The 22137-nt window shown below is 35.8% G+C and overlaps 1 protein-coding gene across 14 annotated transcripts in view; it reads right to left on the reverse strand.

Moving 5' to 3' along the window:
• The window catches only part of SOX6 (SRY-box transcription factor 6), a 377057-nt gene that overhangs the window by 323238 nt on the left and 31682 nt on the right, over positions 1–22137 (reverse strand). For all 14 annotated transcript variants that reach the window (XM_042907314.1, XM_042907313.1, XM_042907310.1 and 11 more), the window contains exon 3: positions 13626–13833. In XM_042907314.1, the coding sequence (XP_042763248.1) occupies positions 13626–13833 (208 nt within the window). The remainder of the gene's footprint in view (positions 1–13625; positions 13834–22137) is intronic.

A 22137-nucleotide genomic window follows, 5' to 3' on the forward strand; every position in this document is an offset into this window, starting at 1 on the left:
AGAAACTAGATCACTGGTGGGAATGTAAACTAGGTCATCGCTGGTGTAAGTGTAAAATGGTAAAGCTATTCTGAAATAACCAGCAGTTTCTTATAGAACTAAACACCAATTACCATACAACCCAGCAACTGTACTCCTGGGCATGAATTCCAGAGAATTGAAAACTTATGTTCATACAACTTTATGTTGCAGCAACTTTATTTGTAATAGCCAAAAACTGAATTGTGAATTTATGCCTTTCAACTGGTGACTGGTTAAACAAACTGTGATAGATACACATGATACATATCATTGGATACTGTTCAGCAATAAAAAATATTATGAACTACTGATATATGCAACAGCATGGGTGAATCTCCAGGGAATTATTCTGAACTTTAAAAAAGCTAATTGCAAAAACGCACATACTGTGTGATTTCATTTATATAACATCCTTGAAATAACAAAAGTTAGAACTGAAGAACATACTAGTGGTTGCCAGGGAATTGGGATAGAGCGTGAGAAGTGTAAAGAGTGGAAGAAGGTGCATGTGGTTATAAAAAAGGAACAGAAGGAATCCTGGTGGTGTTGGAGCTACTCAATTATCTTGATTGTGGTGGTAGACACGTGAACCTATATATGTAATTTACAGGTGATAAAATTGTGTAGAATTTAATATACACACATCCAAACACAACTGAGTAGAATTAAAACTGGAGGAATAGGAGTGAAATCAGTGGACTGTATCAATGGCAATAACTTGGATGTGATATCGTATGATAGTTTTACAAAATGTTACCACTGGGGGAAAAGAGGCCAAGTGTATACTGGATCTCTTGGTATTATTTCTTACAACTACATGTTAACCTATAATGATTGCAATAAATATCTCATTCTAAAAAACAGCAAGCAATATAATTAAAGGTATAATTTATTGATAAATGGAGTGATATTCAGTTTTTTCCAGCTTTATTGAGGCATAATTGACAAATACAATTGTAGGATATATAAAGTACACAACATGATGATTTGATATATGTATATATTTGGAAGGATTCCCCCATTCATCATCTCACCTATTTACTATTTTGGCAGGGAGAGGCATAAGAACATTTAAGTTCTACTCTGCTAAGATTTACTAATTTAAGCAAATTTCAATTATACAATACAGTGTTATTAAAGATAGCCACCATATTATACATTATATCTTCAAAACATTCATCTTATAACTGAAAGTTTGTGTACTTTTACCAATCTCTCTCTATTTCTCCCACCCCCTAGAACCCGAAACCACTTTTCTACTTGCGATTTCCATGAGTTTGATTTCTTTTTGGTTCCATAGATCTTAGAGAAGTAGAAAGTTATGAGGGCTAAAGTAGTTAGCAGAAGACTAGATGTGATCTGGTTTAGTATATCATAAAATAGGCAGATGGCAAATTTAGATAAGCAGAGGAGAGATGGAAGGTTATTCTGGGTAGGAGGGATAATGGCTGAGCATGAAGTATGCTGGACAAAATAACTAATTCAACTTCAACACAGGGCTGACTTGCTAGATAAGAAAGCTTGTCATGAGACTGTTACATCTTCAAGTTTCTTAATCAAAATGTTCAGTAGAGAAAGATTACAAATGGACCCCCATGAATCAAATTCTAATGATGGGTAGTGGCTCTAATGTGACTAAGGAATGTCCATGTTATCGTCACATCAAAGCAAAAGGAAAAAGCACAGCAGATGTGGGAGATAATATATATTACTGTTAGAAAAAGAATTTTAAGCTAGAAAAAAGATAATCAAAGCTAGTCCCCATTGGGTACCAAGAATACCCCTGACCTCTGAAGCTATTACTGACAGCAAGTAAAGAGTGGAATAGCCAGAGTGAAAGACAGTGACTCTCAGTTTTCATCATAGTTTGAAATAATTATGTATTCACTTGTGTAACTTCATGGAAAGGGTTCTAGTCCTGCATACAGTTATTGTGAGATGAGAACTTAAAGGTTGTAGTTTCAGAATAGTTAGGAAATGTATGTCTAATCTAGTGGATAACAGAAAATGGAATCACATCTGGAATTACATTCCCATTGGCAGCTGACTTTTAAATAGTAAATGTGCACCAATATAGGGAAGAAAAAGGCCACAAAAAGGGAAATTCCTTTGATTTCCTATATTGACTTGTAATATTATAAAAGACAAAGGTATGGTTAAGAGAGGCCTGAGTGTAGAAAGAAAGAAGACACAAGAAAAGCAAGGTAAGAACAAGAGTCATGACTTCAGATCATTTAACAACCTTCACTCATTTATTCAATCAACAAACATTTAATAAGGATCTTGTGTTCCGGTCACTATCAGGCACTGGGAGTACAGCAGTGGACAAATCAGAGAGGGTCTCTGCTGTCACTGACTTTCCCCCTTTAGCAGAGTGAGAGAGACAATAAGGAAGACAAATAAACAAGAGGGTATTAGGTAGTGAAAAATGCTAAGGTGAAAATTGAACAGAGCAATATAGTAAAGAGTAACGTGGGTCTATTTAAGATTTAAAGGTTAAGTAAGGCTTCCCTGAAGAAATGGTAATTAAGCTGAGAGCTGAATGACAAGAAGGAGGCAACATACATGGATCTCAAGGAAAATCATTCTAGATACATGGAAAATCAAGTACAAAGGGACTAAGACATGCTTGAGGGAAAAACAAACAAACAAACAGACCAGACCAATATAGCTGGAATGGCCTAAGAAAAAGGTAAAATAACATAAAATGAGCCTTGAAAGCCAGAGTACAGTGTTTTGGATCTTAAGCAATGAATTTTATTCTAAGCATAATAGAGATTAATGACCATTGACCTGATACCAATGCTCCAATGCTAGTAAAATGCCTAAACCCTCTGACTATCATGAAGAAGTAAAGGGGGCATAATTCTAACCAACTGAAGTTAAATTCTAAAGTAACTGGAAGTTTACTTGGAAGTGAGATCAGACTTTCTGCTATTAGTCAGGATGGGGGTTTAAAGGTTAAATAAAAATAATGAAAAAATAAAATTAATACATAAGCCTTTTGTACACATGAGATTTGAGTCAATAATATTTATAAACAAACAACATTAACTTATTGCTGTCCTCTGTATCCCAAAATGACACTGAATCACTATAGGTGGTAAAATCAAAATACTATCAAAAATATCAAAGGATAATTTTTTGGACTTTGTACATTAGGTACATGATGCAATTTCCCCCAGTCTCTTTCTTCTACCTGAAAACAAAGAGGGATAGCTCCAAAATAACATGTTGCTTATGCAATAATTTTTAAATTCTCCATCTCTCCCATCTATGACACAAGCAAAAAATTAAAGATAAGAGGTATTTCTGATGCGTCTGCTAAAAAGTTCCAATTAAACAAATTACAGCTGCATTCTGGAGTGGAATGGACCCCAGTGTACACAGTTCGTTAGCTACTCTAAAGAATGCCCATTAACTCTAGGGTGCCTTCATTCACAAGTCATACATTAGCATAGTGATTCTGCTGCTGTTGTTGCTGCCGCATGGTTTTTGTTGCAAATAATTCAATACTTTGTCACATTTTTCATAGTTATTTTTCATAGTTTCATTATACCTTCAATTTTTATCTAACCATTTATTTGTATTTACACATTTTCAATTCATTATCTGAAAGCAATTAGGGATGCCCACAGGCCTCTAACTTCTGCACTCCCAATGCTAGCGGATGGTCTGTATATTATGACTTCATTGTGGAAGTTGTCTGGTCTCTCAGTGATGGCTCCTGAGTTATACATAAACCCTCAAAACATAAATTAAGAAAGCTATGATAGGTCTAGGTGTCACAGTTATTCAGCATTAAACCATAGCCTTATATGGTTAATAATTATGGCTATAAATTCCCTTGAAGGCCCAGACCAAAGGCAGAATTATTTACCTTTACCTTCTTCTGGATCATGGTATCCTACCAATACTACCTTCTGTTTGCCAATCTCTCAAACCATATACGGCACTTTCTGAGCCAATTATCCATGGTTTTGTCTGTAAGTACTTCATTGGACAGTGACTCTTCACACACCAAAATTGGATGGTACTTTTTATTGCTATATTCATGAAGATTATCACATCAGAAAAAAGAGACTGGGAATAAAAAAGGACAATTTCAAGCATAATAAAAGAAAGATGAGTCACAAGATTGATCTGGATGACTTTTAGCCTGAAAATAGTTTGAAAAAGAAAATCACTGATAGTGCTGAAATTGAGATACAAATTCTAAAAGAAAATCAAAGCAGCACAGAGTTTTAGAATTTGGCTTTTAATGATAGACTAATGTCCATAATTTCTGAATTAAGAAATGTTTGCTAAGATCAATCAATTAACAAATTAATTAATTATTAGGTACTACCCTAGTAAGTTACCAGAGTCAGGACAAGAACATGTACCAAATCCAGGCCAGTACATCAATGGATTCTCAAATTAAGTATTCTAAGGAAAAGGTAAAGACTTCCAGGTAATAAGTCAACTGGCTAGAAAACTATTTCAATATTAATGGCTAGATAGAATAGTGGCGATAATCAACAGATTTGCTAGTCAAATCTTGAATTTGAAGTAGGCGTTGAAGAAAAAAAGTGATTGTGAAGCTGAGATGGTTACAGATCAGGAATTTCTTTAATTCAAATACCACACCAAACTGGAAACGTCAATAAGGAGTCAAAATGGGAAAACAGTGTTCCCTAACAAATCTAGTAATCATAGTTCAGTGAGAGAATGACAATACACTTGTGCTCACAGTTGAAAGAAATGTTGAAGATATTCTATTAAGATACAACAAAAGAAAAAGGAAAATTGCAGTGAAGGGTCCATCAAAGGCTCTTGTGAACTTCTGAAAAGCTCAATGATAAAAAGAAACCTGTACTAGACATTTTGAGGAAGGTGGAACCAAAAGGTATAGGCAGTTAAGTTAAAGCTTTCAAGGATTATAATACACACACACACACACACACTGTAGCCCCAACTTCTTTCTGTAATGTTTTCCAACAGAATGGAAAAAGAATACAAAAATTGGTCAACAGCAACTCCACTCCTGGGAATAACTCATGCACATGTGCAGCAGAAGACAAGTGCAAGAATGTTCACAGCATCTTTGTTTGTCCTAGCAGAAAATGATAGCATCCAAATGTCCAGAGACAGTAGACAGGAGACTATACTCCTGACTATCATTCTAGGGAACAACACGTGGAATATTATATGAAAATGAAAATGAACCAGACACAGCAAAATTGTGTGAGCTGTATACAGCAACATTGAGCTTAAAATATAATTATGAGTATAAAAAACAAGACATAGAAGGTTATGGTATAGTACCATTTTTACAAAGTCCTAAAACAAAGCTAAACAACAATATTTTGGGACACATAAAACTGTTTTAAAACAAAAGGGGAAATGATAAATACAAAGTTCTGGCAATAGTTACATCTAGGTAGAAAACAGAGATTGGACAGGTGAACAAAACAGGTAGATTCAGTAGTGTTACTAATTTATATTAAGTTGGATGATGAATTCACAGGCATTTTTTTTTGTATGTCCTATACTATGTATCGCATATCACATAATAAATACATGTTTAAATTTACCATTTCCTTTTATATTCATTTTTCTTTGCATTTTATATACATATTATAAAAGTAAAAGAATTTGAATCTAAAAACCACCCCTCCTATTACTTTTAAGAATCCCAAAATAAATCCTGAATAAGTCAATCTAATTAATTTTCAATGAAAGAAATGTGAAATGACAATGATCATTCAAGCTCTACAGGTTCAAAAACCATGTAAGAATATGGCTTATTTAATAAACCATCAGAAAGCTGCATCCTTTTTCTAAACAACAAAATACCAGGAGAGCACCTTCTTGCTTCCCAGGAAAGTAGGAGAAAAAGTCAAAAGCAATTGCCTGTATCTGTTCTTAACATTCTTCGAGAAAGAGCTTTAAGAAAAGAACGTTTAAATCTGCAGAAATAGAAATGGACCAACAAATATGAAGTATCTTTTCAAGGTACAGGCACACAAAATGAAGTTAAGAAAAAGATTCAACCAACTAGTATATTGCCAACACTGTAAATGGGAGTTGTAAAACAAGAGCAAATTAAAATAACCAAGATTTGTCCAGAACGCCTGGGGCTCACCGGATTCAGGCTGATTATATCCTTTATAAAGTTATATGAGAGGATGTCCAGTTTCCAGAGTATTAGAAAGCAAATATACTTAACACAAAAACAAACCAAACATAATGATTTTCAGAATTCAAACACCAGTAGTTCTAGCACATTGTAATCCCTAATTGGAAAATACTTTCAGAAAGTATGTTTATTTAAACTATCTGTACTAGATTGCATTTGCTATGAATATGCTACAAACTCTTTAAAACAGGAGCGAGGACACAAATATCATAAGAAGGAAAGATGCAGTGTTTTAAAAAGAAGAAAAAATGAAATGAAGTTGCATCAGCATTGCTCTGAATACCTGATTGCTTCTTCACTTAGATTATGAGTGGTGTTGGGGAACTTCAGCATTGAAATGACTTGAAATTTCCAACTTATTTGAAATAATAATTCTGGGGGCATTTGTAATGAATACTTAATGTGTTTCTTATGCAAAATCCAAAGCCTTTCCTATTACCCCCATGAATGAGAAATATAAAGAAGGGTCTGGATCTCGAATTCCAAATGCTTCACCAATATAACCCTTCAATCACAACAGTGGCAAACCTAACATCCATAAATTTTGCCTTAAAAAATTCTTTTGATGCTCTAGCATGGTATGAAAGTTAAACTTTTTTTAGCATGAGCTTTTAATAGATTTTTTTTCTCTAACAAAAACACATTGCTCTTAACTGGGTACTATCTGAAAACCTCATCCAAGGCTCTACCAACCTCTCTCACTGACAACATCATATTCCGCATATTTCTCAGCAGGGAAGATTGGCTTCCAGTGGGGAAATTTTACTATCAGCCTTTCCAAAAAGCCTGAAAGGAGAGTTAAACTGAATTGCTCTTCCAGAAAACAGGAACGTCATTGCTGCCAAATGCTAAATCCCCTAACACCATGGGACATTTCCTATGATTCTGTCTGTGGCCAAAAAAAAAAAAAGAGAGAGAGAGATTCCTGTAATATTTCCCTCAAAAATGTTTCTTCCAATAATAACAATAGCAACAGTAGTAATAATTACAATTATAGAAGGTATGTGTTTTATCTATTTAATGTGTGAAATCCTCACACAACCCTGCAAAGTAGGTACCATTCATCTAGTTTTACAGATGAGTGAACTGAAGCACAAAAGGACTAAGTCATTTGTTCAAGGTCATACAGCTAGAAAGTAACGTTGGTTACATTTATTGAACACTTACTATATGCTGGTAATGCTCTAAATGCTTTAGTTGAATTAACTAAATCCTGATCCTATGACAGCACTATAATTATGTCCAATTTCTGATTGAGAAAAGTGAGGCACAGAGAGGTAGGTGCCCTATGTCATCCCCCTGGTAAATGCTGAGCTGAATTTGAAACATAGGCAGTCTAGCTCCAGAGCCCACATTCTCAATCAGTAGACTCTACGGTCCCTCTAAATAATAGAATTTATGGTCAAACACAGATCTAGCTCACTCAGAAACATGATTTTCAAAACTGAGTTTCCCCATTGCTGAAACTACACCACATTCCCTCTTTAGTACAGCAACAGCAATCAGATAAGCAATACATACCAACATATATCCTAACTAAATATAATTCAGTAAAAATATATGTAAAAATCCAAATTATTGTTTAGAGATGTGAATAATGATAATAATCTGTCAGATATACACATAAACACGTGTTCATTCTTGTGCAGGGTAACAGCTGCATAATCCATTGGAAAGCCTATCCCACCAGGAATCCAAAGCTCAAATGCTCCTGCCCTTTCTCCACATACACAGTCAAATGAAACCACATACTTTCTCCATCATGATAGCTTGTGGCACACAATTGCACTGGACAAATACTCTAATTTCTGTCCAACGTATATTCTATACAACTGTACCGATCCGGCATACTTTCCATTAAGTTTACGGCCTCTATCAAAGAGAGTTCACTCATTCAAATGTTTCTATCTAGCTACAAACTATATCACTCCTTTTTGATCACAATAATTATTACCTAAAGAATACGTCTTTTAAAAGAGCCAAAAAGGCGGAAACAAGATTTTATTTTGTCAGAGAGTTAAGGTTTATATCATTGTATCCCTTTCTCTCCAAGCTCACATGCCTCCAGAACCTGACCCAAACCGGTTTACCCAGCCTAGGATCATATACTTAGTAGTATGATACACAAGACATGATAGTGGCTGAAGCACTATTATTAAAGAGAGATTAAAACAGCTGTACATTATGCTGAAGCACTCACTCTTCCCTTTACAAACAGACGGTCCTGGATTACAAGCAGCACTTGACCATTTAAATCACGACAACAACCAGATTTAACCAGCTGGGCCATATTCTCCTAGGCAATGCCTGTTGACCTCCTCAGTCGCAGCTGCTCAAATGAAATTCTCATTAGACAACTTATTTTCAGAAGCCAAAGGACTCTCTGATTAAATATATGTATTTAGATATAGAAGTCCTTTTTAAAGTATTCATTTTCTGACAACTGTCGCTTATGTTAGAGCCCAGCAACATTGGCAACACGATGGGTGATACAAGGATAACTAAAATTCATCATTTAATCACAGCTGAAGGATTTTTATCTTGGAAGCATTTTAACCTCAACCTATAATCAAAGTCTTTCTGCATACTCTACCCACCAATATCAACAGTATTTTCTGTATTCATTCTATCCATCTATCCATGTATCTATCTATCTATCTATCTACCTACCTACCTATCATCTATCTTCCTACGTACCTATGACCAAAAAATCAAGGTTACATTTACAAAAAAACAGAAACCTTGTCTATTTTCCCACAAATCTCACTTTCAGAAGAGGCACTTCAGACAGAACACCTTTGTTCATCACTGTTTCAGCAATCCAGTCAAATCATTGCTCTGAAGAAGGCATTTCTTGAGGGATGGCAGATAAAACACTGGACAATTATTTGGCTGATGAAAGGATCTGCCTGTAAGAGAATAACTTTCCTAATGCTATGTGAAGAGTTTTGTTTTATCATGTAGATATTGTTTTAAAATAGACCATAATAAACGAACTTTTAATAGATCAGTTCCGGTATAGGAGGGGAAGTGAGGGGGAAGGCTTTTAGCCTGATAGAGTCAAAACATTCTCCAGGACAAGAATGACTCAGGAAAAGTCATTTATTATGTCAATCACACAGACTTGTCATTCATGAGGTATGGCCTTCAAACCAGGAAATAGAGGTGAGAGAGAGGTGAGTAAGCTCTTTTGAAAGCTCTGCTATGTCCCATGGGATAAGAGCTGTCCCACATAAGGAGAGGGACATGGGGTTTTAAAGGGTCAAAGCCAGGCAAATGTTGGAGCTATTACACCTCCTTAGACCTGAAATACAGCTGTCATAGAATCAGAAATTCTGTTATACTATTCTGTACTACTGCTCCAAGCAGGTCATTAAATTAGGAAACAAACTCAAAAAATAGAAATCTTCATGGCTCCCATCTCCAAAACATGTTCCTCTATTTTTTTTTTATTAATTGTATTAACACCCTCCTATTCACACAAAGTTTTAAAAACCCTGAGCAACATTTGAACCATTCCTCTCCCTTGGTCTCCTCATTTAAATGTCAACTCCTAACAATTCTATCTCCTAATAACTCTCCCATATGCACTCCTTCCTCTTTTCTCATTTCTACAGAATTCAGGGACCTTGGATGGTGAACCTGGTTGGAAAAAAATTCTTTTTCACTAACCTCTAATTGAAAATTTGCACTTCCTCAAATTGTGGATGCAGGCAGCAAGCCATAAAATATTGGTAGTGATACTGTAACTGATAGAATTATAATGTATTTTTAGATCGCACTGAACTTGTTAACAATATCTCAAAATGTCTTTTATGTTTATCACTACTTTAAAATTTTGATATTTTGAGTCCCTCCATTAGATCTTGTTCTTTAATACATTAGTAAAGTAGCACTTTCTGCCATATCACGAAATTATAAAATTATTTAATATTTTAATATAATTCATTTTCTTTGTAATCCTGTGCATTTTACTTTATCTATTTAAACTAAAAAATAACCTGTAGGCTTCACCAGACTACCAAAGGAATCCAAGGCAAAAAAAAAAAAAAAAAAAGTAAACAGATAAGAATTCCCCAGTTCTAATACAGCACCTTGTAAAATAAAAAGAAAACTTACATAAAAGAAATCATGATACTATGTAGTTCTTGATTAGAACTATAAATACATATATATGATGAACTATAAAATATTGTATAAGCATATTGTTTTTCATAAAAAGTCATAGAGCCTTGGCATTAGGAAAAGACCAATCTCCTGTCCCCTAGCCCTATTAAAATGGCAATTAAGATTGCCACAAGCCTCCAAGGGCAATTTATTATCTTCCATACATGGACAGGTACAACTGTTAGACAATTAATCTTGTTATAAATGATAATCTGGTTCCTTGCAACTTCTTGTCACTGATCTTCATTCTATCGCTATGGAGCTACATAGAATGAACCCAATTCTTCCTCCACATGACTTTAATCTTTAAAGACAACCATCCTGTCATCCTTGATCTATTTTCTCTGGGATTAATAATACTAGTTCCTTCAACCATCCCTCTTATTATATAATTGTATGTCTGTTACCATGTCACCTGTTCTCCTCTGAGAATATCCCAGTGCTTTCCAGTCCCTCTTAAAGTGTGGTAATTCTCAACCCGACACAATAATTCAGATGCATTCTATTGAGCAGGGAGTTCAATGGGACTACCATTTTTTGAATGCTACATACTGTAATTCTAGTAGTGCAAATTTTGGGCAATATTCATCATGTGGACCCCAGGGCACTTTCTGCCACCTAAACCTCATAAGCTTTTTAAAAAATTCCTATGTCTGCTACTTGAATTCCCTTCAGTAATTATTTGTGCAGCTAGGAGTTTTGGTCATACTCTCTGGACTTGACAAGAAGATCTATTAAATTTTATCTTGATGGGTCAGTTTTAAGTTCACATTTTCGGTTTGTCAAAACCTTTTGAGCTTTGTTTCTTTCATACATTATATTCAGCATTCCTTCCAGATTTGTAGAATGTGTAAGTTTGAAGAACCTACTTCTATCACTTCATATTTATATTTAATATACACATTAATACACACTAAAAAATGCCTGGTTTTCTGATGCCTAAAGTGTATATAGTTTACATACTGAAAACAAATTTCAGTAAAGCACATAAAAATATTCTTTGATAGTAGGAATATAGTGAGTGATAAAGTACTCTTAAATGAGAGGTCTCATCTTGCAAATGCCTCTCTTGTATCAAACCTTCGACACACAGTAATAAGGAGGAAGAACGGAAAACTAACCATGACTTGCAAGATAAAAATTATTTTAAATTCTCCAGGAGCCCACACCAAAAAAAATCATCACAAATCAATTTCTTTATTTTTACATTAAAGACTTCTCTAAAGTATCTTGAAACCCTCTTTCTTATGGAACTAAAACCATCTTCTTGGTAAATCATAATTAAAAGTAATCTAGCAATCTCAATCAGACATTATTGATCTGACAGCCTCAATCATTCTAGAACATAGCCAAGTAGGGGAAAATAAAGTGTCTGAGCAGGGAGAAGCCCATGCACTAAAAATCATGTTTATTACCCAGAATCTCTAAGCAACTCACCCAGATATATATATGTATATTTTACACATGGTCCAGCGGTCATGATCATATATTTTCATAATTTATAAATGAAAAATGAAAGAAATTAGAAATTTTTCACAACAAAGCAAAAAGTAACAGCCTGAAACCTATTATTGAAAAAGGAGAAACCAACACACACACACACACACACACACACACACACACGCACGCACACACGCACACACACACGCATGCACCGAAAAAAATATCTATATCAAGCAGACACAAGCATTCCAAAGTCTCATAATTACAGAGAAATAACCATAAGGCCAAACAGTCCTAATTATCTCAGTGATCTCTATGGGCATCATTACATTATAGCATGATAAAATAATTGACATTTATAATATGACAATCATCACAATACCCCAAGTTTATGTAGTTTACTGTTCATAAGAGACTTCTATATTCATTATTATAGTTAATTCTCAAAATTTTTGAGTTTCCAAGTCAAGTATTAGTACCATCCCAAATTTTACATTTTGTGGCTCAGGGAGACTGAAGAATTAATGCAGGGTCACCTAATTGTTAGATTGGAGTCCATAGTCTATTGCATCATGATCCTGAGTCATCAAAAAGCATTTACATTTGTGCCATATAATCTGGTTGGTAAGTTAGGTAAGCATGTAATACATTTTAGAAACTCCTTTTGTGTTGATGTGATGGACACATCCGCAAAAATTAATTTGAAACTTTTAAGCTTTGGGGCGCCTGGGTGGCTTGGTCGGTTAAGCGTCTGACTTCGGCTCAGGTCATGATCTAACAGTCCGTGAGTTCGAGCCCCGCGTCGGGCTCTGTGCTGACAGCTCAGAGCCTGGAGCCTGTTTCAGATTCTGTGTCTCCCTCTCTCTCTGCCCCTCCCCTGTTCATGCTCTGTCTCTCTCTGTCTCAAAAATAAATAAACATTAAAAAAAAAATTTAAAAAAAAGAAACTTTTAAACTTTTAAGCCGTTAGAGGAATAAAATTAAGTTATATGAAAAATTCCCTTATATCCCCATTTCTTGATAGTGTCACAGAAGTCTAAATTTAACTTATGATGTTAGCAATAAATACAGAACCATTAACTGCCCTACATTTCAAAGTCTAAAATCTATACATAAAGAATGAAAGGACACACATAAGTATAGCAGTCACTTAGGCTTGATTTATTCAATTTAACAATATTATGATAGAGTCTTTTTTCATTTGTTTTTTAGGACCTACATGAACCTAAGTGGACTCTCTCAAGAGTGGAGAAGGTAGATGAGATGTGGGACGCTGCAACAGATGTCATGTGTCACAGCACTTCTCCCTTGAGCATTTAGCTTTCACAATATTAGAAACCTCAATTCTCAATTCTACAACATTTGAAGGTGAAAGAATAATATTTATAAATTTGTAATATTTATAAAAATGAGAAATAAATTAGTTTTTGTTTGTTTTTTCTTTTTAAACAGTTGGTCTTTTCATAATAAAACACTATCCATTAAAAGGAAGTGAAGGAGAGAAATGAAAAATTAAGTTGCAGCTGCAAAAGTTCCCATACTACATCTTTTTCAAGGGTAAGGCTTGCAGTTAGTTTAAAACCTTAATTTGTTATCATAAGAACCAAATAAAATGCACAAAGTTTAGGAAAATGGAGCTATCTGCTTAATACTTTCAATGGATCACAATCTGCCATCACCATGGTAACCTCTGAATAACTTTTTCCTAGCTAGTGCCAATTACGCACTGCTTTGGCCCTTGAAATCCCACTCATTTTTTAAAAGGCCTGGAATCTTTAAAAGAATAAAGCCCAACAGTTAAGTCCACACATACCCTCTTGTTCAGTCCGAGTCATTTCCTCAAGCTTCTTCTGTTTCAGTGTGTCCACCACATCGGCAAGGCTTCCTTTGCGGCGTTCTGGGGTTCCAAAAGTAACACTGGTCATTATCTCGCGGTCCCGACTCCCTTCGTCAGGCTTATGTGGTGAGGTAGAGGTATTTCGGAAGGAATATAGGGAACATAACTTATTATTCTCTGACTCCTAGAAAAACAAAATAAAATAAAACCATTAGAACATTTGTTTCTCTGCATATCGTTGGAGAAAAATCCCAAACTCAGAATGACAGCATATGAGGCTTAGATGAACAAATGATATAGTAAGCCGTCTCTGCTTTAGAAATACTAAACATGAAAGAAGCAATTATCAAAAGAACTACCCTGAAATTGCAGATTCAAACTGTTTTTTTTTTTTATTAGAAACCAATCCAAGTGGTTCAAAAACTTCATTTTAATATGGACACTTTACTTATTCTTACACCTTTCATTTAAAATAGTTTGGATTCAATAATTATTAATTATTAAGCTGGACAAAGTTTTTCTTTCCATTGGCACTTTTGTTAAATGCTCTTCCCACAGCCTAAAAATATGTACATCACAATAACATTTTCCTTGAATTTAGAACCAAAAGAGAAATTAGCTTCAATATCCAATATTAATTATTCAACAGAAAACATATAAAACATCTAAATCAGTGCCACAAAGTTAGCCAACCGGAATATTTTTGTGCACTAGGGTTTGAGCAGAATCTTTTTTTTTTTTCCTAGCTACACAACTGTCAAAGTTACAAAAGCCTCATTCTATTCCTTATCTTCACCACTTGTATTTTAGCACATAGTCACACACATTTAAAAGTGGTTTACTTTTATGGTTTTTTTGTTTGGTTGGTTGTTTTTAAAAAGGCCGAGTTTGTTACAGAAATATTTGCACAAGAATTATTTCACAGTACAGAGAAGTTAGCTAACTGGTAAGAGGGTCAGATTCATCTGCAAGGAAAAAATGCAAATCTGAGACTGAAAATAATAAACACCTAAAAGTTTACAGGAAGAAAATGTTTTTATATCTCTCTAAATCAGAACTGAGGGTTGGAAGCAACTATTATTTAGCCATCACCCATCAGTAACCTTACATTCACCTTATCTGTCTGAGCGTGGGTTTTCTCTTGCCCAACGAAAAACTATGTAAAGGAGCTAGTCTTTGTGATTCTCATCAGAAGCGTGACAATTGTAATTGCTCCTATATCTCTCTCCTTTTTCACAAAGAAGCCCAGCAAGCTTTAAGAAGTAGAGGAAGAAATATGAGGCAAAAGTTACAGTAATAACTGGTACAGAAAGGGGGAGAAAAGGAAAATGGAGCGTAGAGAAGTAAGTTTCCATATAAATTAAATGAGATAACTATACTCAATAAATGCTAGGCATTTAGTATTTTTATCATTGTACAAGGTAGGAATAAAACTTATTTTCAGGGTTGTTGGGATTATTATTAAGTAACAATTACTTGCAATATGTCACTAGGCACTGACATAGGCAGTGGATAAAATCATCAATGACTTAAGTCATATAAGTCATCTTATACCAACCTTAGGAACAATGGAAAGGTGTGAATTTTACTATTTCTGGCCCTCACTTTTTAACTTTCTAAAACTTAAGGGATGATGGTCTCATGAATGGAGACCTATAGGCAATTCATCTGAGTGAAGTGGTACTAAGTCCAAACACTTATAATGAAGAGAGTACTGTTGGATAAAAGCCAATAATGCCAAATTAGGAAAAAAAAAAAAAAACAAAAAACTTGACAAAGGATCTATAGTTTTGTTTTGTTTAGTTTTGCTTTTTTTTTTTTTTAACTTTTAAGTAAGTTTTATTAAGGAAAAAAAAAGCTCAACTTATAATGTAATTTCCTAAAAACAAAACAGGTCCTAGGAAATTCAGTTTGAGGAAAGATGCCCAATGATATCTGTCGAGTCTTGCTGCATGTTACTGCAGCACAGCTGTGGAGGAGAGATTTGAGACAGTATTTGGTCTCAAAGCAACAGTCTTCAAACTTCAATGTTTACAATTCCCTACAAGTATGTTAAAATGCAGATTCCCTCACCTCCCTCTATACTGCCAAGAGTAGGGCCCAGGAATGTGAAGTTTGATGAACATCCTAAGTGATTCTGATGTATAGGTCCTTTAATTCTCATTCCCTATGAAGGCAATAAAATAAATGTGCTTTGCCTTAATGTTATAATATGGATATAATTACGAACATTTTTAAGAAGGCCAGTTACTTGTGATTTTTAAAAATTACATAAAAGAGATTACTTCTCTTCTTTTGTTCTTTCTTGTGAAAACACCACTGTATAACATGACTGAACAAATGAACATCACAAAAGCCAAGCGTATGGGGCCTGAGTTAGCATTAGTTCTTTCAAAGACAATTTACTATAAATTTGTTTTCTCCCAACCTCAGTGGCATCAACAAACCTAACAGTGAAGATCATTTTTGAAATATTACTTAAGATGATCCCAGTCCCAACATAAGAAATAGAATAACATTGATTCAGATTATCTAAAGCATTTTTTTTTTTTGCTGGAAATGAATTAAATACAATACAATATTATATGCAGATGACTGAAAAACCACACAGTAGTACAAAAAAAATCATCAGGCAAAGTGTGTAGAAAACATAAGCAATTTTCACAAATTAGGAATATTTAATTAAGATGTTTCCATGTCTGAAGGGATAGAAAAGTAAATATTAAAAGCAAATAAAAAAAATCACACTTCCATGTGAAGTGATGGATTTTAACTAAACTTATTATGGTAATCATTTCACAATACATACATATATCAAATAATTATGTTGTACACTTTAATACAATGTTATTGTCAGTTATATCTCAATAAACTGGAAAAAACATATTAAAATAAATATTGCTCATATTTTTCAGAAGTTGTTATTCAAAACTGATTGCTCAGCAGTGGCAATAAAAAGATGTTAAACTTAAATAGCCTTCTCATGGTACTGTGAATATATCAAATATATACATTTCTGAGCTTTTGTGCTTCATGTTCCTTTCCTCTAGAATGGCCCACATTCTCTTTGACTATTCACTCAACCCACTCCTCAAAGCTCAGATCAAACTGCATTTCATCCTTGAAGTCCTGCCTGACTATCCTGGGCCTCACTACCCTCCTACCCCCTGAAATACACATCGAAGCACTTAATCAGAACCACACAACTTAGCATTTAATAATATACTACAATAAATTATTCATTACTATTTTGCATGTATTAGTCATATTTGCAACTAAATTTTAACACTTGAAGGATTGGGGCCATGTCTCATGTTTCTTCAATATGCCCCTAGAGCATCCAACAAAATGTTAAGTACATCACCAGCTGCTGAACTTGAAACAACTCCTCACCAAATATGTCAAGAATAATAAAAAAAATACTGGTAGGAGTAAAGATTTGTTCTAATAGTGACAGGATTGCTTATTTAAGCAAAATATTGAGAACTGAAACATTAAAAAAATAAAGGATTTATTTAATAAAAGATGACATAGCGACACAATGGAATACCACACAGCCATTAAAAACAATATTATATACACTGAATATAGTGTTGTTTATAGTGATGAACCATTAGGGGCAACTTGCATATCCAATTGTAGGGATCATTTGAGGGCATTATGGTTTGGTCCAGATGGTAGAATAATTTGATATTATTAAAAATCATATTTTTGCAGAAAATGTAGTGACATTGGGGAATATTCATAACGTATTGTTAGTAAAAAGTATGTTGGTGAGAAACACCAATACATATTTTTTTAGAAAAAGTTATGTACAGAAGAAAAGACACCAGAATGTCCAACAAAATGTTAACAGTCCTCTGAGTATTGGGATAATAGGTAGTTTTAATTTTCTTTTTGAAGTCATCCATATTTTGCAAATATTCTATTATAAATACTATTTTTAAAGAGAAAATAAATATTGTTGTCAAGGTTGAATATGAATACCAAAAAATGTTGCAGAAATAATTTATTTACAAATAAATATGTATTAAATGGGAAAAAAAGGATAATTGTAGTTAGATTAGTACATAACCTCAATTTTGTTGGATGTGTGCATAAGGGTAAACATGGCTACAAAACAAACAAACAAGACACTGGGAAGATATACACCAAAACATTTATAGTGATCTCTCAATGGCAATGAGATTACTTGTAATTTTTATTTCCTTTTGCTTTATGTGTTTTCTAACTTATTGATGAACACAGTTTATGTAATAAAGAAAAACAAAAATAATTTTATGAAGGGATTCTTGAAGGAAATATAAAATAGAATTTAAGAGAAAAAAATCAGTCCTCTTGAAGATATCTAGAGAGTTAGTATATTATAATTTCCCTGAATTTGAACCCAGAAAAAAAATCAAGGCTCTCAAATAGTATTTTCTAATAAATTTAATTATTTAAAAAGGAATTCTTACAATCTAGATCCTTATCATTATTACCCATTGTTTCCCATTTGCCCTCAAAAGATGCACAAAATCAATCTATTTCCTCTTCTGTAGAGTTGTTCAAATATCTTAAGGGAGGGATTGAATTAACAGTTCTTTTCTAGGTGACACTCCTCCAGTTTCTATACCCATTTCCCATCTGACATGATTACCAGACCCTTCATCATTCTCCTCTGATTCAATCGAGTCTCTAGATGTTGTTCTAAAAATGGGTTGCCAAGAACTGAATACCAAAGTTCCATATCTTCATTTGCAGCAAGAAGAAAAGTGACACTCAGAAGGTCATGTAGCTTCCTTCATGTCACACAGGTAGAACTGGCAGAACTAGTTTAAAACCCAAATGTAGGTTTTCTGACTCTAAATCCAGTGCTTTTCCCATTCCACAAGGCCATAATAAAGTCACTCTCAACAGTAAAAGATGCCACAATTCCAATAACACCTACCTTCTAAATATTTTTTTTTTTACCTTGCATTGCCAGAGAGGAACTTTACCTACTTTGACACAGGAATTCCACTTTGTTATTAACCCTAATCTAAGAGTTACCAAGAAGTACCCTATATTAGTTATCTATTGTATAAAAATCACCCTAAGACAGGGCTTAAAACAATAATAATCATTTATTCTTTTTTTTTAATGGTTTCTGTGGATCAGGAATTTGGGAGCATCTGGGCTGGGTGATTCTGTCTCAAGATCTCCCATGAGGTTGCCAGTAAGTCAGTGGCTAAGATTGGAGTCATCTCAAAGCTTCTTTATTCAGGGGGTTCCGGAAGATGGCGGCGTAGGAGGACGCGGGGCTCACAGCGCGTCCTGCCGATCACTTAGATTCCACCTACACCTGCCTAAAGAACCGAGAAAACCGCCAGAGGATTAGCAGAAGGGAGTCTCCGGAGTCAAGCGCAGACTAGAGGCCCACGGAAGAGGGTAGGAAGGGCGGCGAGGCGGTGCGCGCTCCACGGACTGGCGGGAGGGAGCCGGGGCGGAGGGGCGGCTCGCCGGCCAAGCAGAGCCCCCGAGTCTGGCTGGCAAAAGCGGAGGGGCCGGACGGACTGTGTTCCGACAGCAAGCGCGACTTAGCGTCTGGGAGGTCATAAGTTAACAGCTCTGCTCGGAAAGCGGGAAGGCTGGAGGACAAAGGGAGGGAGAGCTGCTGAGCCCCCGGACGGCAGAGCTCAGCTTGGCGGGGAACAAAGGCGCCAGCGCCATCTCCCCTGCCCATCCCCCAGCCAAAATCCCAAAGGGAACCAGTTCCTGCCAGGGAACTTGCTCGCTCCGCGCAAACACCCAACTCTGTGCTTCTGCGGAGCCAAACCTCCGGCAGCGGATCTGACTCCCTCCCGCTGCCACAGGGCTCCTCCTGAAGTGGATCACCTAAGGAGAAGCGAGCTAAGCCTGCCCCTCCAGCCCCCGTGCACCTTGCCTACCCACCCCAGCTAATATGCCAGATCCCCAGCAACACAAGCCTGGCAGTGTGCAAGTAGCCCAGACGGGACACGCCACCCCACAGTGAATCCCGCCCCTAGGAGAGGGGAAGAGAAGGCACACACCAGTCTGACTATGGCCCCAGCAGTGGGCTGGGGGCAGACATCGGGTCGGACTGCGGCCCCGCCCACTAACTCCAGTTATACACCACAGCACAGGGGAAGTGCCCTGCAGGTCCTCACCACGCCAGACACTCTCCAAAATGACCAAACGGAAGAATTCCCCTCAGAAGAATCTCCAGGAAATAACAACAGCTAATGAACTGATCAAAAAGGATTTAAATAATATAACAGAAAGTGAATTTAGAATAATAGTCATAAAATTAATCGCTGGGCTTGAAAATAGTATACAGGACAGCAGAGAATCTCTTGCCACAAAGATCGAGGGACTAAGGAACAGTCACGAGGAGTTGAAAAACGCTTTAAACGAATTGCAAAACAAAATGGAATCCACGATGGCTCGGCTTGAAGAGGCAGAGGAGAGAATAGGTGAACTAGAAGATAAAGTTATGGAGAAAGAGGAAGCTGAAAGAAAGAGAGATAAAAAAATCCAGGAGTATGAGGGGAAAATTAGAGAACTAAGTGATACACTAAAAAGAAATAATATACGCATAATTGGTATCCCAGAGGAGGAAGAAAGAGGGAAAGGTGCTGAAGGGGTACTTGAAGAAATAATAGCTGAGAACTTCCCTGAACTGGGGAAGGAAAAAGGCATTGAAATCCAAGAGGCACAGAGAACTCCCTTCAGACGTAACTTGAATCGATCTTCTGCACGACATATCATAGTGAAACTGGCAAAATACAAGGATAAAGAGAAAATTCTGAAAGCAGCAAGGGATAAACGTGCCCTCACATATAAAGGGAGACCTATAAGACTCGTGACTGATCTCTCCTTTGAAACTTGGCAGGCCAGAAAGGCTTGGCACGATATCTACAGTGTGCTAAACAGAAAAAATATGCAGCCAAGAATCCTTTATCCAGCAAGTCTGTCATTTAGAATAGAAGGAGAGATAAAGGTCTTCCCAAACAAACAAAAACTGAAGGAATTTGTCACCACGAAACCAGCCCTACAAGAGATCCTAAGGGGGATCCTGTGAGACAAAGTACCAGAGACATCACTACAAGCATAAAACATACAGACATCACAATGACTCTAAACCCATATCTTTCTATAATAACACTGAATGTAAATGGATTAAATGCGCCAACTAAAAGACATAGGGTATCAGAATGGATAAAAAAACAAGACCCATCTATTTGCTGTCTACAAGAGACTCATTTTAGATCTGAGGACACCTTTAGATTGAGAGTGAGGGGATGGAGAACTATTTATCATGCTCCTGGAAGCCAAAAGAAAGCTGGAGTAGCCATACTTATATCAGACAAACTAGACTTTAAATTAAAGGCTGTAACAAGAGATGAAGAAGGGCATTATATAATAATCACAGGGTCTATCCACCAGGAAGAGCTAACTATTATAAATGTCTATGCGCCAAATACCCGAGCCCCCAGATATATAAAACAATTACTCATAAACATAAGCAACCTTATTGATAAGAATGTGGTCATTGCAGGGGACTTTAACACCCCACTTACAGAAATGGATAGATCATCTAGACACACAGTCAATAAAGAAACAAGGGCCCTGAATGATACATTGGATCAGATGGACTTGACAGATCTATTTAGAACTCTGCATCCCAAAGCAACAGAATATACTTTCTTCTCGAGTGCACATGGAACATTCTCCAAGATAGATCATATACTGGGTCACAAAACAGCCCTTCATAAGTTTACAAGAATTGAAATTATACCATGCATACTTTCAGACCACAATGCTATGAAGCTTGAAATCAACCACAGGAAAAAGTCTGGAAAACCTCCAAAAGCATGGAGGTTAAAGAACACCCTACTAACGAATGAGTGGGTCAACCAGGCAATTAGAGAAGAAATTAAAACATATATGGAAACAAACGAAAATGAAAATACAACAATCCAAACGCTTTGGGATGCAGCGAAGGCAGTCCTGAGAGGAAAATACATTGCAATCCAGGCCTATCTCAAGAAACAAGAAAAATCCCAAATACAAAATCTAACAGCACACCTAAAGGAAATAGAAGCAGAACAGCAAAGGCAGCCTAAACCCAGCAGAAGAAGAGAAATCATAAAGATCAGAGCAGAAATAAACAATATAGAATCTAAAAAAACTGTAGAGCAGATCAACGAAACCAAGAGTTGGTTTTTTGAAAAAATAAACAAAATTGACAAACCTCTAGCCAGGCTTCTCAAAAAGAAAAGGGAGATGACCCAAATAGATAAAATCATGAATGAAAATGGAATGATTACAACCAATCCCTCAGAGATACAAACAATTATCAGGGAATACTATGAAAAATTATATGCCAGCAAATTGGACAACCTGGAAGAAATGGACAAATTTCTAAACACCCACACTCTTCCAAAACTCAATCAGGAGGAAATAGAAAGCTTGAACAGACCCATAACCAGCGAAGAAATTGAAT

The sequence above is a fragment of the Panthera leo genome, chromosome D1, assembly GCF_018350215.1.
Source record: "Panthera leo isolate Ple1 chromosome D1, P.leo_Ple1_pat1.1, whole genome shotgun sequence".
Classification (NCBI taxonomy): Eukaryota; Metazoa; Chordata; class Mammalia; order Carnivora; family Felidae; genus Panthera; species Panthera leo.